This window comes from Cyprinodon tularosa, unplaced genomic scaffold, assembly GCF_016077235.1.
Source record: "Cyprinodon tularosa strain WSP-4 unplaced genomic scaffold, ASM1607723v1 ctg356, whole genome shotgun sequence".
Taxonomy (NCBI): domain Eukaryota; kingdom Metazoa; phylum Chordata; class Actinopteri; order Cyprinodontiformes; family Cyprinodontidae; genus Cyprinodon; species Cyprinodon tularosa.
The window spans coordinates 1643445-1659560 of NW_024039070.1; the positions used below are offsets into that span (position 1 = coordinate 1643445).

At 38.4% G+C, this 16116-nt stretch overlaps 1 protein-coding gene across 5 annotated transcripts in view; it reads left to right on the plus strand.

Moving 5' to 3' along the window:
• Positions 1 to 3965: 3965 nt before the first annotated feature.
• pcsk5b (proprotein convertase subtilisin/kexin type 5b) overlaps positions 3966 to 16116 on the plus strand; it is a 119155-nt gene continuing 107004 nt past the window's right edge. For 3 of the 5 annotated variants that reach the window (XM_038295520.1, XM_038295522.1, XM_038295521.1), the window contains exons 1-2: positions 3978 to 4656; positions 11883 to 11987. In XM_038295520.1, coding sequence (XP_038151448.1) covers positions 4477 to 4656; positions 11883 to 11987 — 285 coding nt within the window. In that variant the 5' untranslated portion in view covers positions 3978 to 4476. Of the gene's footprint in view, positions 4657 to 11882; positions 11988 to 16116 lie in introns of all 5 variants that reach the window. The other 2 variants (XM_038295518.1, XM_038295519.1) reach the window with 1 other exon arrangement.

The following is a 16116-nucleotide window of genomic DNA, read 5'->3' on the forward strand; positions in this document are numbered from 1 at the left end:
CGAGGTCTTCAAAGGGGTTGCGAAAGTTTTGATTGATAGACTTTTTTTTTTTTATATTCCACCCTGCAATTTTTTCCACTTATTGAAATGTCTTTAAATACACATTAACATGAATTCAACACACTATAGTAAACAGATAAATGGAAGCAGAAGAGGTCTTTCAGTCATCAATGCACACATTCAGCGACACACAGCTCTTTCAAGCTGGGCACCATTTCATTCACAACACCTGTCCGTTCAACGAATCAAATACTTTTAATAATCCCAGGATGAGATTTACTTTCTTTACATGACTCCATCTGTAATAAGAGTGATTATAGGACCAGTTTGATATAACACAATTTCATACAATATATATAATTCGGGCTTCCCTTCTCCATCTCGACATCGGTTTGGGGGTCCTTAGCCTGGAAAATATTGAAGACCCCTGCTTTAAAGGTCAGTAGACTAAAGAATCGGAACTGATGTACATAATGTGACAGTTTCTTTTTTTTTTATTCACTAGGATTTAAAAGATTTGACAAAGAAATTTGCAGAAAATTGTTTGGAAGGAAAATGTGCAATAGAGCCAACAGCAGCCATGAAAGGATTTTGAGGAATAATACAAGAAAGGGGACCTTCACAAAGAGTAGATGAGGCTGCAGTCAACATATCAAAAGCCTGCATGATGAACAATGCCAACCACCCAGAGATGAATTCTGGCTTCAGTAGTAGACTGAGGAGGAAAGAAAATCACCCTGTTGCCCAGTGTCCATAATACTCATCTGTTTTCTGCTCCTGTTGATCAACTGTGGTTCCTGAAGTCCAGTTAGCACAACAAATAATAACCTCTGTGTCATTGTGCTTGATGGGCCAGCAAACTATTCTGGCTTAAAGCCCAATGAGTGGTGAGCTATTGTGAAGAAAAGAAGCTTTTTATTTTATTTTACAATAAATAAAAGCTTAAAATCTTTAACTCCAAGTAAACAAATCTATATAATCTGAGTTTCAGTTTGCACAATTACATTAAACATTTTCAAAGTATTAATGTTAAGCTGGTTAAAATGAAAGAAATATGTTCAATATTTTATGAAGAACTGTCCAGGTATTCTCATACCTGGACAGTTTTGGCCTCTGATGATTATAACAGATATCAGCACTTAATCTCCAACCTAAAATATGAAACCAACAGCTGAAATTAGACTCTGAGCCACTTGTGTAACCCATAAAAGACCACCAGGTGGCAGTATACCGCAATTACTCATGAGCAACTTCAAACTTTAATCCATGGGCCGAGGTTGGCTCTCTTCTCACTCTAATACATATATTAAATCTTAAGTAAAGTAATTTTTTTTTATTTGGCTTGAAGAAACAACAGCATAACTTCAGTAGCCTTTAAAAACTGTAGAATATGTCAGATTAGGAAACTGAGAAAAAGTGGAACTGAGTGACAATTGCTATTATGGATTTATTGTTTGGAGCCTACAGCAACGAGGTTAAAGCTCAACTGAAGTTAAAAGGCCATATATTCAAGCAGCCCACCCACAAACACAGATACCATAATGGTGGAGGAAGGACCTCTGGCAACTGCAAATTACAAGTTTTACCCAATGTCTTGTTCTAAGACGAGATGATCAAACAATATATATATATATTTAAAAAATCACTTTAGTAGTGTAAAGCCATAATTGAACCATTACTAAATGATATGGACAGTGGCTCACAGCCTTACAGAGGAGTTCACTTTTCTGACCACGTTTTTCTCTCAATGCTGAACCTGCTGAGCTTGAAACTGAACCAACAAATTAGCCACAGAGAATAAAACTGCTTGGATGCAGTTTCTCACTGGGGGTACTCCATTGTAATGTTTCACTGGATTCTGTGCGTTGGCTATATGGACGATTCCCTCTGTTATTTTATTGAGACGCTGGAATGCACACAGGAATGCCCCTAAGAGTGTTTGCTGACACTTGTGATCGCTCCGCTCTCAGATGAAGACAAAGATGGTTTGTTGGGGTTCACACAGTTCATTCTCCCCTGGGAAACAGGAAGCTGTGAAGCCACTGCACAGCATATCCCACCACTCAGAACCTGAAGGGAAAAACTGAACTCCTGGTACTTCGATTTAAATTGTCCATATCTTTGATTTTTTTTTTCTTTTCTCCCAAATGAAAAAAATAAAATAAAAAATGGAAACCACTATTACTGAAGTTAGTTATGCCTCTGTGTACATGATATGAACTTGTCCTACCTGATGTTGTGAAATGTGATGGTGCGTCCATCCAACAAGAATCTGTCTCAAATTACTGCATTTAGGCTGATTTTTACTTGTGTACCATGCGTAGCAGAGTTTTTGCTTTGCACTTAAACAACTCTGGTAAATTGCTACAAAACAAAAAGCCATCAGTCAACAAAGGACGCCTGAATGAATGGCTCTGCGGCGCATAATGGCAAGCACATTCCATGATGACAGCATTTAGTCAGCTGGGATCTTCGCCCTGATGAGGGGCATGACATCAAGGGTTTCACTAGCAACGATGCTGTGAAAATAATCCAGCGGTGAAGACACCTGAGTAGTGCTCAGGTCAAGAGATTATTAGCTGACAATTCCTCCTAAATGAATATTCTCTCCTACAGGCTATATGAATGAAACAGTCCTCCATAGGCGATCAAAGGGATTGATCCTGTATCTTTCTAGAAAATAAGAATAATTAGATGTTTCTGTTTTATATGTATGACTGATTTTCACTGGATGGTGAATGAGTTGGAGGCCACAGTTTACCTAACTTTACATTGGTATGTCTGTGTCAATAGTGCTCTGCAGACAGACCAAGCTTGCCTTCCACAGCAGAGGCAAAAGAACTTGTTTACTGGTGAGATTTCAGATGCAAAATAGTTTTTTACTAACTTTGATAAATTGAAAATATGCAAACTATTTCTTCCATCAGTGTCCCAAAATGGCAATGATTATTTGTTTATGATTTACTCTTCAAAATCCTTTTCTGAGGGAAATAAAATCTAAATTATAAGCCTTCTTCCTCCACAGACTGTTTTGTCAGGTAATGTATTGTTGCAGCATAATGTAAAAGAAATCATCCACAGAGGATAAAGTAAAATTCTTGTTCACAATGTCACCTTTAAGCTTATGTGGCAACACATGAATGTATTTATTGCAGATGCAGCAGGACTAAGGGCTCAGAAAGGTACATAAGACTGATTCTTTGACAGCGGCATTATCAAAAAAACATGTTGATTGTTTCTGTGTTGTAGCATCCAACCATCATCTATACCAGTTTGTCTTGGTATAGTCTGATGCATATCTCAAGTGATCAAGAGCCAAGGTAAACCCTTGACCTAAACTTAGAGTAATTGTTTGAACTAAGAGTCATGATATGTTTCCAGGGTGCCTATAGAGAGAAACCATGCATGCACCAGAAGAACACTCCATGAGGAGAGGCCAACAGGTAAAGGGACTTTGCATTTCTATTGAACTTGTAAAACAACATTACAATAAAAACATATAAATACAGCCTGTTTACTTTTCTTATACCAGTTCTAAATTTGTAAGGAACATTCACCTCTAGGTTAGACAACAGTTAGACCTCCTGTTGCCAATGCAGCCATCTTCACCACCATGCAGCACACTGGGTGTAAACATAAAAAAAAAAAGAATAAAATGGAATAAAACCATCTATATCTTTATAATCTATGTTATTCTCCTCTGGTCAACATCCCAACAATTCCAGAGCCCACAATTTGATTCTCCAAATGTACAATAAAAAACCCCAAAACACTTTAATATAGGAATAAAAAAGCATTGCTTAGATATATGTTACACTTCTCAGTCGGTAGGGCGTTATTGGATGAAGCCCTTGAAGTTGGCCCCCGTCCTGCCCTAAACCTTCTACTGAGCTGCGTCTGCTGCTTCCAACAATCTGGGTGTCTTTAAGACCCAGCGGAGTCGGGAGAGAAACCCCGCGGCTGGAGTTGTTTCTACTCTCCGGATTGTCAGCCAGTTATTTGCGGGTAGGCGCTGTAGCCATTTCGCCACATGAAAGCATGATGCGCTGAGCGACCAACATCCGAGGAGTTGGTGAAGGGAAGTCAGCATTGAGAATCTCCGCGGGCGCGCGCACACATGCGAACCAACTCGCGCGTGATTACGCACGGCGCACGCACGCACACACCTCCTCCTCTTCCTCCGCGGAAAAAACAGTGAGAGAAAGAGGAGCAGAGTGAGAGGGTAGACCAACTTCCAACTCTCCCATGTGGAAAGCAGAGGTTTGCAGAGAAGGTGCATTTTTTCCCCTCTTCGGAGCTTTTTCCCACTCTGTCCCTCTCTTCCTCTGAGTGGTTTGCTTTTTCTTCTTTCTCCCCTTCATCCCGGATATTTCCGTTTCTATGAGAGTCTTGCTCGGCGAGGAGAGAAGTTTGGTTGTTTGCCTGGTCGGCTGAGGAGAAGGTGGAGAAGAAGAATCTGGTGAGAAGTGGGGGAAGATGGTCCACAACGCCGCTTGGAGAAGGAGCTTCCTGTGCGTCCTGGCGCTCTGTCTCAGCTTTGCGTCCCCGCCGTGCAAAGCTCGGATTTACACGAACCACTGGGCAGTCAGGATAGCCGGCGGACCCGAGGTGGCTGATCGAATAGCGGATAAATATGGCTATAGGAACATGGGACAGGTAAGGCACAGACTGCGCTGGACAGAGTTCTGTCATTTATTCATGTTTTCTTCAACTCAAACAAGCGGGACGTTTAAAAAAGAAGGGTTAGAGTCTGAACCTGAAGCAGAATGCATCTCTAAACTCAAGCTGCGTCTCTCCGGACCTCAGACCAGGAGAGCGGAGCTGCAGGGAACCAGGAGTCAGGGAGCAGGATGGCACAACAGGTGCCTCCTCGCTGGGTTTCCACAGATTAATTCAGGGGACTCGTGAAGCTGCTTTGAGCGTCGCTTCCAGCTGTCTGCTGTGTTTCTCCCCTCTGACTAAAACCTGAAGCAGGCAGAGCCGTTTGTCTCTGGACTCAGGACACCCACACTTCCAGAGTGACACTGACTAAACTTTTATACTATACAGGTTATATGTGAGACATATTAAACTATGATGTTCCCATGGATAATCTTTTTATTCTTAATAAGCCATTTTATATGTATGTATATATAATAGCACAATATGTTCTTATGTTTAGTGTTTCTACTCCTCTTTATGTCATACACTGAGAAATATCTTATCAGATGATTTAACATATCTTCTGAAACCGGGTTTCTTCATTAATTTCAAACATAATTCTGTTTAAAATGTTGACTTACATTTAAATTATTTAGTTTGAGTCAATGCCAAAATATTTTATATCCTAAGAAGATTCACAGTCCTTGTGATTGACCGACATGGAAGTAATTATGTTTTCTTTTTTTTGAGTGCCAGAGTTCTTATTTAAATGTGATGGAGGAAGCTGAAGATTAGGGTGATGGAAAGGAGGCCTCTTAACTTTACAGACTTAAAGCCTAACTCCATAGGTCAATTTAGGGAAAACATTCAAAACGCTGCTCTGGTATTAAAAAGAGTTTTCATTTAACACGTTCCCCCCCCCCCCCCCTCCCTTTTTTTTTTTTTTTTTTTTTAACAAAATGTATACATATTTTCTTAAATTGACCCTGATTTTATAATGATTTACTTTACAAGAGCTGCCTTAATGCCAGTTCTTTGTTTAATTAAAAGATTTTAAATATTTATATTAGTTAAATAAAGTTGACAAATAAAAGGAGAGGTTGAATTAAGAGATAAAAAACTATAAGAGGAAGTAGGTTGTTTTTTGTGTTTATTTTTTTTTGTCCGTACATGTATTTCAACAAAGTTTAAACACTGTGGCCGGCCAAAGAAATGTGGTTCCAACACACGCATACACACACACTCCAGCACCACCATCATACATGGTCAGCTCATGCCTGCACTTGCCAGCGTTGGGTGTGCAGACAACACAGAACATGGGGAGGGGGGCATTCTGACAGGTTGTTGTGGGGTAGCCTAGTCAACAGCTATTGAATCCCCCCATCCACCCCCTCCCTCTCCACCTTACCCAGCCTGCCCACCCACCATACTCCCGGCAAGAGCAGGCCTTAATGGCCTCGTTTATCCCCTCTCTTTGACAGCAACTAATGTGTTGAATCTCTTCACCCCACCCCCTGCACCCCCTTTCTCAGTCACACACACACTCCCAATTTTTCCATACCACCCCCTCTACACCACCCTGCACATAGGAATTCCCCACTAGAGTGGTTTGGCGCCCCCAACCCCCGCTGTTCGCCCTGATTTCCATCTCAATATGGAGTACTCATTGGACTTTGACACCTCATAGACAAGAGTTTCACTCCACTTCCTTATTTTGGGGTCATCTGAAAGCCGCTCCCAGGGGACTGATAGCAGCACGCTCTGGTTGCTTAATGTGAACTCTGACATCTCTGTCGGCCCTCAGCCTTCTTATCAGAACAACATTTATACTAATGTGAACATACTTTAGGGAATAGAAAATGTATTTTTTTTATTATTCCATTTTATGTGCAAGTTTTACCAGTGTTAGAGCCTGAGTTGGTAACCAGGGATAAACTATAAAACAATGATATGCATGCTAAATTAGAAGAGGGGTTTAATTGTGCGTGGGATCAAGTGCTTAAAGGAATACAAAGGGGGGATGGGAAGGGAAAAAAATGCAGCATTGGGACAATATGCTCTTCTTTCCTGGGTTGGGAAGAGGAAATCAGACAAAGATAAGCACACACTGAGAGAGATGGCAAAACAAGGGATCGAAAGCGAGCACCATAGATAGACGAAAGGAGTTGGCATGGAGTACTAGAGCACCTCGTTTGGGAATTCTGGGTAATCCTCTTAGCCGTGGAGCCCCCTTCCCAGTCTAAGACACTGGCCCAAATTGAGTCTAAATCAGCTGATGAGGCCCCAAATGTGGATGTCAGTTTAAATTGGTGTTTAGAAGAAGTGGGAGAGGATGTGGAACCTATTGAGGACGGTCATAACTTGGAGCCAGACGTAGACTGGAGGCCCTCAGATCAATAACGGCTCAGGATGGTTATTCGTACAGTTTACATTGATGCCACATGCTCCAGCCCCCCCTCCATACAAGCACAAACATACTTGTTGAGGTCGTTAGACTTTGGAGCATGTTATGTTGTGATTTTCCATGCAGAACCTCTGTTGAAGGAGACTGCATGTAGGGAATGGTTTTCTTAGACTTCAGATGTGTGATAATTTTCAGACTATTGATCTGGGAAATGAAAAAATAATTTGCCCAAATAAAGAAATAACGTACCTCAAAGGAAGAAAGAAGGGGATACCATTTTTAAAAACTGTGCATTTTTCCTTTTGTTTAGAATTAAAACAAATGTATTTGCATCTTTGGATGTTTAGTTTCACAGATCATTATGCTTTGCTGTACAGTTTCTTTTCCAGAGCTGGCAAAGCAAGCACTCCCCTCTAGACACAAAAAGTATTTTTTTTTGTGTTTTTTTCCCCCCATCTCTTTGTCTATGTTTTATTAAATTCTATATTGAGAATAAAGATTCTTGGTTTTCTTTAATGTAATCATAGTCTGCTTTAAGCGGGAAATGTTGTGTGCTTCCAATAAAAGTCTAAATGTCTAGCAGGAGGTTGTTTAGAGGCGACACAGATCAGGAACATTGACTGGGGGTCAAAAGAGAGTCATAGATTTGTTTTGCTTTTTTGCAACAACAACAGACGCAATAGTGGATTTTCTTTCAGTACAAAATGTCTGTTTAAGGTCAAGCCATATAGTCTGGACTTTTTAATATCCCTCCTTAAAAATTTAGGTTTTATTTTTAGCTAACGAGGAGTTAGATCTACTGCTGTTAGACTTCAGACAACTGTCCTGCAGCTGGACAACTGAGAGATTCTGGTTTTATCAATCAAGGCAAATTCCAGGTCTGGAAAAGAGTTTAAAATTGTCTCTTTTGTTCTTGATCTTGGGTTATATTGTTTCACCTGGGCTGTTGAGAATTGTTCAGAGTAGAATTGACTATGGTGTCCTATATCCTTATGGTTCTCTATCACATAAAAAAAAAAAAAATGTATATATTAAGACATTAAGGATTACTTCCAAGATATGCAAAATATGATACAACAGAACTCCACTGTCCAGAGTTCTGCAGATTAAAACCGAAATCTTCATGTTGAGCTGTTAAACAATTGTTATATTTGTTTTATTTTGAGGCAATGTGTTTGTTTTTGTTTGAGTTCCCAAGAGTACTCTGCAGGTGAGATGAAAATTTAATTAATCTGGGGAAAAATCAAGCTTATAAAGCACTGAATATCATCCATGCACGCACTTCCTTACAACCACCCAGTCTCCAGATTATTCTGTTGTTTCTATTGAGAACTAGTAGCTGTCTGTTGCGACTGTTCCATGCAGATAACATCTGTTACCTGCAGAGGTAACGGACCTGCATGTGCGCCTGTGATCACAGGTTGTCATAACTACGGTGATAATTTGTGCCTTTAAAGATAAAAAAAGAGAGGTGATAAGGACATGTTTGAGGCGAAGATTTGGATTTATTTGGAGTTGCTCGTTCCTCTTCTCAGTGCAAGCCGGAAAATGTTGGCGTATGTTAGAGCTGAAAGCTAATCCAATCGACTCTGTGGTGGTGGAGCTCTTATGCACCACTAGAGCCATGGGGGCCATGACAGTTTGATCATCTGAGGGATTGGATGCTCTTAATCAATTATTAAGAATTCTCACCTTACAGCAGCTCACCGACTGTTAACCGTTGCGTTACCTGTTTACGATCCAATGTCAGTCAAAGAACGTTTCACTTAATTTCAGTTTTTTTTTTAACAATTTCTTTAACTTTTCCTTGCTCTTATTTTTTAAACCTTTAGGACTTAAAATATGAGTAACAAAAGCAGCAACAAAGGAACCTTAGTTGTTACTCCCAGAATATATTTCTCCTTATAGCTTTCAAGTTGCATACATTGTGTGCTAGGAATGTGGGAAAACCGAATCCATTCTGGATGTTAAAACTCCTTCTTCATTTGGGATTAACGTCATAATCTGATCAGAAACAATCATATAGGCATCGGATCAGACCTTCCTTAATTTATTAGCATAATGGCAAACACACAGCCAGGAAGTCGAGGAGGAATATGTTTTATCCTCCACAAGTTCAAGTTCCATTCTTGGTAAATTAGAGTCAACCTTGGACAAAAGTGAAAAGATTCCAGTAACAGCAGGTCTCGTACATCTTTAAGATCACTGGTCTCAAACTCCAATCCTTGCCGTTCTTATCTGAATAAAAAAAACTTGTGCAGCGAGCTCTAAAGAGATGAGCTAACATTACTGTCAACTGTAGAGAGGTCTGGATGCATCTACAAATTTAAGAACGCCATTCCTCAAGGACTGTACTTTTACCACCGCTTCGATTTATGCTGCTGGACCACATCTGGATCAAATTAATTGGTCTTAGCAGTTTTATGAACAATCTAGTGATAAACTGGGGAGATTATTCAATTACCCCACACAGGTTTTCAGGTGGACTGCTAAATTCTACACACAGCCTCCTATGGATGGAATTGACTGATCTGGACTAACATAATGTGGAGGGTTTATCTACCTAAATCACAATATCTTTCCCAGGGTCACTGCAAACGGGTGCTAAAATATAGTCTTTATTTACCTTGTTTTGAACAGCAAGCTGATTTAGTGAGTACCAGACAGGTTTGTTTTTATTTGTATACCAACAGCACTGCAAACAGGAATCAAACCCCTTATTGATGCTGACATATTCTGTTTTATTTTGGTTTGTTAGGATAAAATTGGCAAATTAAAAGTGAAACCAACTAACAAGTTTAAAGCGCTGTGCTAGCAACTCTTTGGCAGGTAGCCCAAATCTTTTTTCTTCTTTCCCCATATGCAACCCCTAACCCATACTTGTCAAATGCTCTTTCATTGGTCCAATTCTGACCTTTTCATCTCTCAAAAACACTGAGCTTTGCTACTTCCATAGGTGGTATTTAGCTGGATGTATATCCTGTAGTGTCTAAAAGTTTTTGTTGCAGTCTGTATGGTCATGTCACATTTCATCACACTTCTATGTTAACTTACTCCTCATATTCACAGAGGCTTCTCTACAGAAGTAGAAGTGTCACTGCTCCTCAAAATGCCATTGTAAAAATGTTTCTTATTTATTGATCACCTTCTTTAGCTTGTTATGGAAGTCAAAATATGTTCAGGTCCCATTGCTACTTGGGGCAAACATGCAGCTTTTTTGGAGTCATGAACCAATCAGACTGAAGTGTTTTGAATCAGAAAAATTAGACCTAAGCATTAGGACCTGTGAATATAGCATATTAGGGTAGAAAGTGGTCCCATAAAGCGGTCTGGCTCTGACTACTTTTTTTTTTTATGGTAAATGTTAAAATCGGCAGTTTATTAGTGTCAGAAATTGCTTTGTTGAAACTCATGCTAGAATATCGCTAAAACTAGGGTAGCAAATGTTTAGCCACTAGAAGTCACTATCATTAGATAAAATATATGCAACTATATAATTTTTTTTCATTGACAGTTGTCCTGATCCAATATTAATATCTGTCTGATATAATTTTTTTGGTTTACGTATATCAAATTTCAGCTGCCAGCATCTAAAATCTAGAATACTTTGATACTAACAGAAATGTTTGCTGTTAAAGGTTTCTGTAACTCATTGGTTAATTTTGTATAAGGCAGCTGTTTTATGATATTTATAAAAAAAGTAATAAAAGCTGCTATGATTTGTGCTAAAATCGTATTGGTCAATATCGGTATCGTATAAGAAAATTAAAAGTTGCATTGGAACACCCCTAATTATTATTGAGGGTGATTTTGTTTTTCAAATTTAAAATGTTAATCCTCTTATTCCAAATTTAATTTCTTACCTGCTGAATTCAATGGAAAAAACTCTTATTTCAAGAAAAGGTGACATGCTTATAAATATTGTAATTAAATATTTGCACTGAGATTCTTCTGACTTCCTCAAGAAGTGATACCAACCCTACCCAGGATCTAAAAGCTATGCGGAAAAAAAAAAGGAAAATCTGAGTTTATCCCATTTCCAGCACAACTTGGTCACTTGGTACTGTAGGAAGTACTAAAAAAGGTTCTGGTTCCATACAGCTGTAACTATTGGAAAACCCTGATAAATAAGCAGAGTCATGGCATGCTGTGCTGAGAGGAACCAAGTGGAAGAGAGCCAAGAGTAATCTGAAGAGCTGGTAACCAATTAAACCGAGAATCCACAAACAATGTTTTCTACGTAGCATTAGCTGCTAGGCAGCTAATAGAATAGAATAATCTTTAATTGTCTCTTACTGGGGAAATCAGATTGCTGCTCTTGTAGTTTCCCTCTGCATCTGGTAGAAATAAAGCCCTACCCTACCCTACCCTACCCTGTAAGTGAAATCCATAATAATTTCATCCCAGCATAAAAGTTTTTGTTGAAATTTGTTTTAATATTTGAAGTTGAGGGAAAAGGAGAAAAACCAAATGTCTTTGTCAGAGTTAGAGTAATACCGGTAAACTGTAATATTTAACCATCTCTCTGCTTTTGCACACATAAACATCTTGAAATCCTTCTGTATCTAAAATCAACACATCAACTGCCCCCCGATTATTCTGCATCGCCATCTTCATTTTAAATATAAGTATTACAGTTAAATATTTTCCTGGTTTTATGAAGCTTTAGTCATATCACAACTTTTATTACTGACAGCTGACTTTATGACTTGTGTATAGACGGTTCACTTTAAGTTTCATCAGTAAATATTTGGTATTTTCTGACTTTAATTACCGTATCACTGCTACAGTAAAAGGTAAAGATATTATGTTAATTTCTGCATGTGTGTTTTTTCAGATCGGGGATCTCAAAGACCACTACCACTTCTTCCACAGTCGAACTATCAAGAGGTCCACTTTATCTAGCCGTGGCCGTCATAGTTTCATCTCCATGGAGCCAAAGGTGGGCCTGTTACACTGCTTTAGAGCTACTCTTGTTTCTGTCTATTGCTGGGGCCTTCTATGGGCGGACTGGATCCGTTATCTTGGATATGATGCGGTTGATATCTCCCGACTCTGTTATGTCATCAAACTGCTGTTTAAACTAAATGGTATAGTAGCTCGTAGGTTAATAATTGGTAACTACAGATCAGATTTAGCAGGTAACCAAAATCCAACAAGAATTTAAATCGTAGTTTTTAACTACTTATGGCATGTTATATATCATGCAAATGCCCTCCAGCAAAGAGCTTTAGCTACTCCTTACTCAGTTGCATCATTAAAGGATAAACAAAATTAATTTTTGTTGGTATAGTTTTCTGAAATAATAATTCTACACTTTAAGATTAACACAGGAAATTCCATCAAGCTGTTGAATTTGTTTGCAACATGGGATTGTCTTTATGTTAGTGTAATATCTACAGACATTTTTCTAAAATTACCTTTGGCTTCCTTTGCTGATGGACGGGCTGGAGCCTCTCTTCTATTCTTCTTCAAAACATCCCGAAGAATATCTAATGGTGTTTCAGTCTGGACTGTGTCCTGGAGTTTCCATCTGTAAAAATAATGCCTCATTCTGCCAGAGCAAACCTGTAGGATTTTAAGGTCGCTCTTTCACCTTGGGATAAGATTATGTTTGTGTCATTCTAATATTAATTTGTGCAGTCTTATTGCAAAGAGTCAGGATGCCACATTTGTTCGTTGATCCAATTTCAGACTTTGCATGCCAGATTTATATTCCACTGGAGGTGAAACTTTAGTTATTATTATGCATCAGTAACATGATGATCAACATCATTATAAACACTACAGTGTCACGTTTTTCTAATGTTGTGCCGCCCTATTTTCAGCCTGTTGGAAGGTGTCTTATAACAGTAGATGGCCATACCTGACACTGGTCATAGTGCCCAGTGGATGTAAATTTACATCCGTAAATTTCCACAGAAAAAAGTGGATTCAAATTTACTTACTTTCAGTATTTAATAAAATAATTGAAGTATTTTCATATATTAAGATCTTACTGCAGTTATAAAAAGAACAAAACAAGCAAAAAGATCAAAATTATGTAGGTAGCCAACATTTTTTGGCATTTATTCTAGTAACCATAGATGACAATCCTAACAGTCCAGTCTTGTATAGTAGGCTGTAACTCCTGTGTGTTCCTCTTATCTGACCTTGATGCTTTTCTCATGTGAACAAAATCTGAAGAAATGGTCCTTTGTGCCTGACAGCTTCACTTACTTTCATATTTTGCATTTTGAAAATGACTTATTCCACTGGAAAATGATTCAACATTCTGATGTTTTTAAAATAATTTCAGTTTTCATCTAGATCTGCAGTCTTGAGTCCCGAATGAAATATTTTGATTCTTCTTAAACTATTAAAAGTCTATTCAATGATTCTTTCAATTAGTTTGAATTTTGTAAAGCAGTGGTTCATGTCGTCTTAGATGGGAACCTCAGTCATCAGACTGCTTTAGTTTGTACGGACTAATAAACAGACTTTCTAAACGGTTGTTTGGTTGCAGTTTCCTGGCTTAAGCCCCCAAGTGATGATTATCTTGCTAATTAGCTAAACTGTTTTTTTCGATCAACTGATTATTAAAGGAATAGCTGAAGGTCCCTAAAAGGAGTAAAAAAAAAAAAAGTTATTATTCTTCTTATTTTTTTATTTATTTATTTACAGAATTTAATTCAGGGGAATCTAAAACTATCCCACTTTAGGAAATTATTAAAATGATTAAAAGTGAGGCGCTTGCACTGAAGCAAACTTCATCCAAATTTCAATCAGTTAAGCAGCCATTGCTTAAAAAGTGTTTGTAAAGCTGTTTGTTAGTAGAACATACTGCTTACTAGTGCTGTGGAAGGTAGTTATACCATTTTAAATGTTTCTGCTTGTGCATATAGTCCCCTTGCAGTCCATTCTGTCCAGTTTTGTTGCATTTATTTTGTCGCATAGCTTTTAGGTCATGTGACTGACACAAAAGGACTTACCGTAATCATTTTACTAGACTGGGATGATGCAGACTTGTTTTTATCCAATTTTAATGATTTAACAATTTTTTTTATGACCCTCTAAAATGGAGAAAACCATGATTTGTTTTCATTTCTCATAAGAAAATCTTAAAATTCATTGTCAGTTGCTAAGCGAATACCTCTGCACAGAGTAGAATTGCTGTGGTCAGTTCACATCCCCAACAGCAAAAATCAGATGCAGTAACCATTTTTTAATGGAAGAAGGGCACAGAAAAGGCAGCTTTTGGATATAGTGGCAGGATTCTGACTTCTGTGGAATCACAATAATGCCTGAGACATGGAGACATCTGTTTGTACAGTTTATCATAAAAAAAAAGGCTAATTAAGGATTAATAGTGCTTTAAGTGTGGTTCAAGTCAGACTAAATCCACTTAATGGTTTGAACTTTTTCATTACAACCAACATTACAAATATGTCACGCCTCTCTGGATCGCAGCAAAATTATGATATATATTTCTTACCACCTATTTCTCAAGTTGCTGCAGAAAGGTTGAGGTTAAACCTAGGCCATATATTAATTTGCTATCATTCGGTTTTACAATAATGTAAACATTTTCTTTTTATTGAAATTTATCACCTATCGCTATACTTTTTTTTTTTCCCACTCTAGCAAAAGTGAGGCCATTTGTAAGAGTGGAGTAAAATGGCCTTACCATCTTGGACCTTTCTATTTATTTTTTTTAAGCATTGCGTGCGTCATAGGGATACGTGTGAAGATATAAGCTGTCAGGAATGAGTTTGTTGCCTGAAGACAATATGGCACCTTAGACAGTCAAGTACGTATCTTCCAAAGGAATTGTTAATGAATATAAATTAGAAGTGGACAGGATCTAAATGGCATGGTATGGTCACCAGCTGGGGCGTTTTTGGTGTCAGAAGTTCCTGTCTTTTACTTTTTATCCTATTTAGCCTTCAGCTTTGACAGTTAGTCTCGTCAATGTATTCCTTTTTATGAAGTGGGCCAAATTTTCATACAAGCTGAGGCTTGACTGGGAAAACCACAGACCTGAATGCTTGGTGGGAAGTCATGAATGATAATGATGTATCTCAGGTTTTTTTCTAAAAAGGATGAAATACATTAACCACATTTGTCAGTAAAAGAAGAAGAGACCACTTGTCTTACATTCACCTTGTCATTTTACTGCCCTTTTCATATTGCTTTCTAGTTTTTTATATATTTATCTTTTTCCATTAATCTGCTGTCCTTTCCCTCTCCTTAACATGTTGGATTATCCTCTTTGCTTCTAATGTCTGTTTCTTCCTCACAGTTTCTTCTGTGTTTTTGTCCTCTTGGGACCGTCCCTATGTCCTAGTGGAGGCAGGTCTGATGCCATCTGCCTAAAGTATAGATTTAAACAGACTGAATCAGGAAGATTAGAACAAATAAAAAACAAAAAACAAAAACAAAACCAGAAAATAAGGCATTATAATTGAAGGCCTGTTTAGGAAACCAGGTGGAGCTGGACCAGAGAAATAAATGGAAAAAAGAGCGGAGCGTACTGTAATTAAGCTGTCAGCTGTTATCCTTTCAGGGCAATCTGTGGACCAGTCTGTGTTTGGGGCTCAAACTGATGGCCAGTTTGCTCCAGCTGAGTCTGGCACGCTGCTAATGATGTTTTGCAATCAGGTTTTTGTGATGACAGCCGTGCGTGTGTTATGTGTGTATGAGTGAGTCAGACGGGTGTAACGGAGCCATGAAAAGACGCACCCTGCCATCCCCAGTACTTACTGGCATGCATGTTTCCATGGCGATGCAGCACAGCACAGATTACCAGTTTATGTCACCTGACTAACCGTGGTGTCATTCGCCTGTCAGGTCCTTCTCCAGCACAGAAAGAGGTGTAGAAGTGGACCATGTCTCTGAATTTCCAAGGGTTATATGTAGCAGAAACAAAGCTCTATGGGTTTTAATAATTGTTAAACTCCTTCTATATGTTTGAGATTTAAAATAGAGGACACCTTATGTCCCAAAATGTATTTGCTTACCTGCTTAGTGAATGTCATTGTTGTTTATTATTTTAAAGATAAAAAGGCTGAATTCTTAACTAAGTTTGATAA